Source organism: Eurypyga helias, unplaced genomic scaffold, assembly GCF_000690775.1.
Source record: "Eurypyga helias isolate BGI_N326 unplaced genomic scaffold, ASM69077v1 scaffold16687, whole genome shotgun sequence".
NCBI classification, from domain to species: Eukaryota; Metazoa; Chordata; class Aves; order Eurypygiformes; family Eurypygidae; genus Eurypyga; species Eurypyga helias.
This window is the reverse complement of record NW_010261248.1, coordinates 3,964-12,802: the sequence shown is the minus strand read 5'-3', so window position 1 is coordinate 12,802 and position 8,839 is coordinate 3,964. Positions and strand designations below refer to the sequence as shown.

Sequence of the window (8,839 nt, the reverse complement as noted above, 5' to 3'; positions counted from 1 at the left end):
GTACAGAGCCCTTCTTAAAACAGAAAGATTTGGATCACTAGGTTCACATATTCGAAAGCTTTTTCACATCCGCGACTACTATCGGCACGTTCAAAACAACTACAGCAACACTGAAATACACACATGAACGTAAAATACATTCCAGATAACTGCAGTATTTATGCGATTTGGTGTCTTCTGTGTTCCACAAAACCTCAACACATTGTTAACTCCAGCAGAACCAGTAAGCCAAGAGGTGCACACAGCAGAAAGCAGTATGAGCAGAGCCAGCCTGGTAGTGCCTGTCACTATTGACAGGTAATGACTGATTGGTGAGGACTCCAGCAAAGGGAAGGAGAAATCAAGGCAGATTTAGGCAAGCTTTTCTCCTTTCTGAGTCCTTTAAGTGTAAAATACCGCACAAATGCATGAGGGACATTTTAATTGTGATTTGTGGGGTGCTAAGAAGTTTGTTCCCTCTGAAGTTAAACAGCACTGGCCCAAGGTGAAGGGGTTAGTCTCAGCTGTCCGTTGCTAGCGGCTATCCCATTCCAGTGCTTATTTTCTCAGCAGTCCTACATTAAACAAATAGAAGGACAAACAAATGTGGTGAAAAACCTGTTTTGGTGAGAACCATGGTGAGAACTGGTGGAACTGGTAATTTCTCATTAGCATACAGGTAACTGAAATTATTAAGGAGATAGGTTATGGGAGAACAAACATCAGCAGTGCACCATCAGAGCCAAGTTGTCTGGTTTGCACTGCCTTGTGGTCCCTTTGTCCCAGTGCTGTGCCCTGGTCAGAGCTGGCTTACGACCCCCCAGAAGCGTAGGCTAAATTGGATTTTCCTACCTTAAAGATTCAGGGCCCATCTCCTGGTGCTCTGTGCTGCGGGGGAAGAGCAGGGGGTGTCAGAGCTCTTGTTCCTCCCAGTCCCTGACCCACTGCCCATACATCCCTGTTTTTCCTGTGACAGAAGCAGGAGAGCCAGCCGGACTTCTCAGGACTCGCGCCTAAGGAAGAAGGGCTGTTTGGTTGCTTTGAAGGATGTGTGGCCGCAGAGAATTCCCAAAGTTTTCCTGTGACTACAGTCAAGAAGGAAGTGAGGTGGGGGACATCTCTCTGCCCAAGTGAACCATTGAATTGTGGCCCTCCCTGCTTTCTCTCCAGCCCGCCAGCTGTATCTTGGCTTCCACTGTGAGACTGACTAGGTGGGGTTTGTTCCCTGAGCAAGATAACGCTAAGATGGAAGATGTAATGCACATGATGGGGAGCACAAGAAATTACTGCAGCTTTCATTTAAACAAAGCACATGACTCTGCTCTGGCAACGAGAGCATAATGGCTGCTTAATTTCTCCAGACAGGGACTGTAGTTTGTGGGTTTTTTCTGGGCTCTCGCTTTGGTTTTGTTTTTGCTCCAGCTTTTAAGGATGAGACTGTTGTGTCTGACGCGTGTCAGCAAGCAAAGGCGATTCACTAGCATCGCTGGGTTCATCTTGCTCCCCGGTGAGGAATAAAAGCATTAACCGTCTCTCACTTCAGGAGGAGAAGGGGGGGCTGTTTTCAGCCTGGGAGAAGTGAGAAGGCATTGTCAGGTTTAGGTCAGGCTGGAGCACAGGGCTGTGCGGCACTCTCGGCAGGACAGATTAGCTGGGTGTCACACGGCAGCCTGGAGGCATCGTTCGGAAGAAGCAAGAGACAGAAGCGTGTGTGTGCAGGGTGTGGGGGGGTGAAGGCTGCCATGTCTTGTTTTGGTGCAAGGCTGTTGTCGCAACAATGATCCTTCTGGAAAGCAGACTCTGAAAAATGGATCGAATAAAGAGCCTTTGTGAAGAAGGCAGAAGGAGAAAATGGCCTCTCTGCACTCCCAACGTTAGAACTCCAAATAATGCTGTTAGCAGAGCTGTTAAAAACATTGCTTAACGAGAGTCCTGCCCAGCCCCCTTTAATCCCAGTCTGGTACCTGCAAGGCCTGATCCTGCAGTCAGTTGCACCCAGTGAAGCTGCTGTCAGCCGAGCCACCTACTGAAAGGTGGGGGGGAGGAATGAAGATTGTTTCTGTTCTGTTTATTGCCTCACTGTTACATCTGGTTTTGTGCTTTGAAGTTCTCAAGTTTGTTTCAGTTACAACTTCTTTAGTGAAGCAGATATGGCAGGGGAAAATACACGGGAAAGGGCCAAGTTCAAAGTTGAGTCAAACTTGGGCAACATACGCAACCTGCAACTGTAAAATGTGTGAAAACACGTTGTACTGTCTAGTCACTTCAGAATCGCTGCCAGCTCTCAACAGAGCTATCTAACTGCCCCTCACCTAAACAGGGATGTGTACGGTTCCATAATTACTATTAATTTTCTGGACTCCAGGTTTACTGGTGTAATTTGTTCCCTCCATTCCGAAACTATTAAATGAATAAATACAAACTTGAAATCCCCAGACCAGTAGTTTGCCTTGTTGCAGTAAGTGCACAACAGCCACTGAACGGCAGTAGAGTTAAGATCCTCTGACTCTGAACCAATTCGGAGCAAGCCTTAGCAACCTCAGCAACATAGTTGTTGCCTGTGCCTGATCTAAAGTTTGGATAGGCATCCCAGTATTCCAAGGTTTGGATGCCACAGGGCTTTAGGTATGCTTCTGTGCAGTTTGTAGTGCAACACTGAAAATGCCAGAGGAAGATGTGAAGAACCCAGGGGATGCTGCTGTCTTCTGGGTCTTACAAAGACGTTGGAAGCCATTGAGAACGATCTTCAGTTTTAGTCCTCTGCCTGTGGAAGCGTCAGCTTGAAATTTATTTATTATGGATCATTTTGAATTGTGGAGAAATGAAGCAAAAGCTTGGACAGAGTAGTTTTCTCAGTTTGTTACCTGAAAATTAAGAACTTAATATTTACTGAAATGAAAAAAAGACATGCACCACTCGTGTGTGAAACATGATTACCTTTTTCTTAGCTATCCTTAAAATCCTAAGCATTTTGTTACTGACACAAGTCAGGAGTAATAAACTTCAATGATATAAAAGATATGACAGGTAATTATCCTCAGAGATACTCTCTAAAAAAGATAATGTATTGTACTATAATGTACCTAGCACATCTTCCATAAAATGTAACCTCTATTATGCATTTCCAAAGAGTAGGAAGTGTGCTTATTCTAAGCTCAGATTTTTCATATGCTCTTGTCTCTTAAAAAAAAGAAAAAAAAGGAAAAAAAAGCCCCAAGAAGGAAAAACCAGCCGTTGATCTGCGCTGTTGCTAAACACACGGTGAAAACTTTGTATTTTTAGAAGGTTTACTAAGGCCATGAAATGTTACTTTTGAGATCGATGTGCTGATTTAACTAAAGCATTAAGGGCTGGGAAAATCTTACACTGGGGATCAGACATCACGATGCGTACTGCTGACCGGCTTTACAACCTTCTGAAGGGGTGTTGTTCTGACGAATACATTGCCTCGTGCTTAGCAAGAATTTTGCATGCTATAGTAAATACAGCTGCATTTGCTTAAATGACAAGGAATTAAATCAACCTGCTATGTTCACTTTTATACTTATCAGATGACCTGACCCCATCTTATCCTTCTCTGAAGGTACAGTGAACTGCCTCCCTGAGTGCTGGGATGCTGTCCCTAAGCTATGGCGTTGCGTGTGGCCATCTGAAGCCATGGAGTTCATGGATGGTGCAGAAGAAAATGCAGATGCTTCAGAACACCCTTCAGGAACTCAACCTCCATTTCCTCTGCAAGCCCTGTGCCAGACATGCAGTGGCTTACCACTGTCCAGAGATGTCTTTGGACATTTTATACTCTGTCATATCCTGTAAAACCCAGAGCTAAGTGTGTCTTATTTTAAAGGTAGCAACACTACACATGAGAAGCTGCCTTGTGGTACCATTCAGGTTATATCAGGGAATTTCCAGTAGGGAAACCCTTATGGAAAAATTAGATCCACCACTGAGGCATACAGGAAAGAGCATTCTTTTAATCTTTGGCCTGTTCTCTGTGTAACAGAGCAAGTCTTGAGACGTGTGTGAGCAGCCTGAAACCCTATGGTCAAAATTATCTCCAATACATCTGACAAGATAACCACCCTTTTCAGTCTTTTGTTTCACTGGTGCAACATGAATCGGATTTGTGTTGTTTTCACAATGTTTCTGGTTTTGTTTTGAATTTGTTTCTCAATACTGCTGGTCTTTTCCAGGTATGACACAGCAGACTGAAAGGACAATGTTTTGTTCACTGGCAACCCGGTAGGTTTCCTATCTTTTCTAGTACAGTTAAATTTCTTACGCTATGGTCCTATGAAATGGCTTGACCTGCTTTCAGCTAGTTAAATAACCATTTGATGGGATGTGAGAATGACAGGAGTCAGGAACAAGGTAACAGTCTGTGAGTGGGCCTCATCTGTCCTGCTACACTGACACACAAATGTTTTCAAGGGGAACGAAATGCCACACATTTTGGAACCTAAGGCAAGAAGTGACCTGGGCTGGGTTTCACATGGGAGCAGAGATTTCTGTTTTGGATGCCACTGGCTATGTTAGACGAGTGTTTGTCGCTTTGGTACTTAGTAGAATGTGGAAGAAACCACAAAGAATCCTCCACTAAAGGGAGAAATGACGTGTGTGAACGGGGAGCCTTAGGCCTCTGAAAAGAAAAAAATCTACCTCCTCTGTTTTGTAAGGCAAACGATCTCAGAATTAAAGTTACTTCAGGCTGACAGAGTAGCCAAGAGCAGGAACTGGAGACAGTGATGTTTTGCACAAACTTTAAGACTGCAGTGGGTATCCATCGGGACAGTCACAGCACACAACTGTAGAAATGCCTCGCGCAGACCAGTGATTAGGTTTGTTCTCTCCGCAGCCACCTTTCACAGTAGCTGGATCAATTGGCTGTGCACACACTGGGGCTGCTTTTCATTTTACTTTCAAAAACATACAGCAACACTTGTAGGGTGACTGCAATTTGAGTAGTGCTACTTATTTAGAAGCACCATTTTGCTATTACCTAATCAAAAATCTTTATTCTCTGATGCAAAATGCGTTTTAAATAAATAATAATATTTCAACTCTGAGCTCCCTGTAAAATATCTTACATTAATGAAATTATACGTATCAAGTGCCAGTTCTATGACAGCTCTAACAGCACAGACAAGAACACATTGTGAAGGAAAACACACCAGGTTTTTGTCACCCAATTTGGTTGTTTATAAAGCAAGTCTTTGTGCGAAAGAGAATTCTGGTTTCATAGTTTTTTGGTTTAAATACAAATGTCATTTCAGCCTCTGCTATTACTTCATCACACACCAGGAAACCGCGTGCGGGCACACATCCATGGTGGCAGGATATGTATGGCTGACCTGTTCTCATGTTGTGCTGTGGTAACTGCGTATCAAATACAGTAAGATTTTTGCATAGGCAGTGCTGAACCCAGCATCCATAGTTCCCATTTGAAATGAGCCTGTTACTAAAGAACGAGTTCATCTGAAAACAACAGGATGGCTTCAGTTTTCCGACAAATTTTAGTCAACCGAGGAGTAATTGATCTGTGCGCCACTTTGCTAATGTGCGCCTTAGACCACCAAGCTTAACGGAAGACCACACCAGGTGAAATTTAGATTGAAGCATAGAAGACATCTAAAGACGCTTGCATATTGTTTTCAAATTTTGGTTAGAAATAAACTGCATAATTTTTATGTATGTGTAGAAACATCCCACTCTGCTCTGATCTGCACAAAAGCACAGGTCTAAGACTTTCATCTAGAATTAAAATGGTCTCGGCTTTTGCTGTGGTTTTGAAGTGATTTAATTTTGTTTGGAAGCATTTCCCCAGCGTGTGCGCTGAGTTTACTAGCACTGTCCTGACCTTGGAGATGGTGTGATATTTTATGGTGTGCAGTGACATTTATGTGCCCAACTTGGCTCCAATAAATAGGTTAATTTCCACAAATTAAATGCCAGGTTTGAAACATTACAAGGCAATTTAATAATTCTGTGTCGGCCTTTTGGATTCACAGTTGAGGCAGTTGACTGGGCAGTCCTTTGTCAGCTGCAAATCCACAACTGCTACACAATTTTTTCGGGTATAAAGGGTCAAACTAAAAGGGTTGGGAAAAGTAATAATCAGGTTTATAGTTTCACATATTCTTGAACAACAAAACCCCAAATACATGGATCAATTAACAACTGAACGGTTTATGCTGGAGGAATTAGTTCAGATTTTAGACAGTACTCCTTACACATCCCAAATCAGGCTGTATTAAAAGGTACCTTAAATGATGGAAAGTACAACAACTTCACGGTTAGGACAGAGTTAATATTCAGACATTGGGAATAAGATTCAGAAATGTCCAACTGTAGATCCCAGACAAAGAGTTTATTTTGGTTTTCAAAATCAAACCATGACTCTCATGGATACTGATTGCACTTCATACAAACATCTACTGGAAATGACGTGCCAGCTTTGGTTCTTTAATACAACGTTTTAAAAAAGCCCTGGTCTTTAAGCTCCCCTCTCCTTTGGCCTGAATTAATGTAATTTTGTTGCTACTAAACTACACATCAATTTTTACTATAACTGTTTATATAAATCAGACAAGGATAAGAGGATCTGTAAGTGACTGAAGAACCATGTGATAGAGATACAAACCTAGCAATGACAAGAAAGCACACTGATTTAAAATATTGTTCTTAGAATTATCGTGCTTGTTCAAAGAAGAGTTTACACATGTTACAGTTAGTAGCTAAAGTGCAATTTAGCTTAAATTTCCAGAGTCTGATTCCAAGTCATTCTTTATTCTGGTTTGTAAGCAATGTGTTTGAAGTTACTTCTGCTATGTATTCACATTCTTGGGCAATCTTTCCAAAGGATATGAGTCACTTCTCCATTATTTGTAAAGAATATGGAAAAAGTAAAATATTATTATTTTGTGGGCATTTGGAACTGGATGTAAAAAAAAATAGGTGGGATGTTGATCATTGTGAGTCATTTCTTGGGAAGAAGGAAAGAACAAACACTAGCTGCTGACCTACTGCTATGAAAGCCAAGGACTTACTGCTGACTCAAGGAGTACATATTGACAGCTGCAGAATACAAAGGGGATCTCGCAGCAGGATTAAAGCAGAAAGTCTTTCCTCTTTAAGCAATAAGGAGTTGTGAGGAGCTGCCTGTGTTGATTTCTTGGAGGCTGTTGTTTGTTTAAACAATCTTCTAGCTTAAACAGTTAGCCAACTCAAATTATAGCCTGCAAATAGTTGCTACAACCAAATGAGTGTCCTTCTGAGTTTCCAACAGTCCTGGCAAATCTTCAGGTAGGTACTGAAGTGCAAGACTGAACTCCATAGTGCTGAGGTAGCTACACCAGTAAATCCCAGTGCAATCTTCTACTCTGAGTCTTTCACCAGTCCTGGTTGGTATAAATATTGGTATAAATTCTGATGAGCTCATTAAAAAAACCTGGTTTGTTACCAGAACTGATTTTTCAAAGTGACTTCCTTTTGCTAAATGGCCTTTGTATGCTTTGTTTATACCAATCAAGCAGCCACACTGGGAAGTACTCACTCACTTAATGTGTGCAGCGACACAAATGACCTATAAAGCATGTCCAACACAAAAGACAGTGCATTTAATAATTATGACATAACTATACTTATGATTTGCCTGGGTTTTTTTCAAGCTGCAGTGGACACACTATGATGAAGCCTAGTAATTATCTTTTCTGCAGGTGTTTTTTTGTTTGTTTGCTGTGTTTTGTTTTTTTTAATGGGGAAAGCTTTTTCCAAATGTAGGGATGTAGTTCCATGGCAGCCTGAGCCAATTTAAGTCATGCTTATTACTCTCCTCTGTCTCTTCTCATCCCCTTTCTGTACAGGAGATGTATTTCTGCTAGCACCTGAGCAACTCCATAGTGAGCCAATTCAGAGTGCAGATTGCAAACTAATTCCAAACACAGGTTCCAGTACTGGTAAGTGCTGAATTGGGAATGAGCAGCAGTGTGGGACTGTCTGGAATATGGCAGTCTGTATTTATGTGTGAAAAACCTGCTGTGAAAATGAGTCTGAATGGACGCTTTCATGGAGAAACAATTATAAAAATGTGCTCTGTCATTATAAGTGTTTTAAAGACTTCCAATAAATAATTTAAAAATCATAGCCTTACGAATGCTAATAAAAGTAGTATCTACTCTGTGATCTTTATATGAGTTTATTCATTGTTACTTTTAAGTAAGCCTGGAGCAGTGTTAACAGCTTGGATGCCATAGATTTAAACAAATCAGGAAACAGGAAAATGCTACATTAATATGTTTGCACTTTACCAAAATAACTGTGGATGTTTACATAAATAATTTTTACAGCGTAAATTTTTGACAGTCCACTATAGAATGTTAGCTTAGGAATGCAAATGGAACTATGTGCGTAGCTGGTATTTCTTAATGTCAGTCAGAGGGTTCACACGGCCACTTCAAATCCTTGATAAAGGTACCTTTGCAGCTGTGGATTTGAAAACCACGTTCAAGTTCCAACCCTGGAACTGTTGATCTCCAGCCAATAAATCCCTGAGTAGTCTTAGGTATGGGAGGAGACGGAAACACCTAGAATAAAAGTAACAAGTACCATTAAATGATTAAAAGGTTTTTGATTGTGATTTCTGTCAAGCAACATCTTTTTTGCTGTAGTGTAGGATGGAAATGAGAACTTGTCAAAAATAGTGGTTCTAAATGCAAGCTGATTAATTAATATCCTGAACACACACTGACATTAATGGAAGGAAATAAGAACTTCGAAGGGTAGCCCAGTTGCATGCAAGTGTGATTTATAATACAGGATGGTTTATAATTTAAGAAGTCATTAGAATAATTTAGGTCCCATT

General features: G+C 41.3%; 1 protein-coding gene across 1 annotated transcript in view; it reads right to left on the bottom strand.

The window, feature by feature from the left end:
• Nucleotides 1-8,452: 8,452 nt before the first annotated feature.
• The window catches only part of LOC104512366 (chromosome unknown open reading frame, human C20orf85), a gene marked incomplete at both ends in the record, with an annotated part of 3,756 nt that continues 3,369 nt past the window's right edge, over nucleotides 8,453-8,839 (bottom strand). The window contains one exon of the mRNA XM_010155315.1: nucleotides 8,453-8,561. Within this exon, the coding sequence (XP_010153617.1) occupies nucleotides 8,453-8,561 (109 nt within the window). The remainder of the gene's footprint in view (nucleotides 8,562-8,839) is intronic.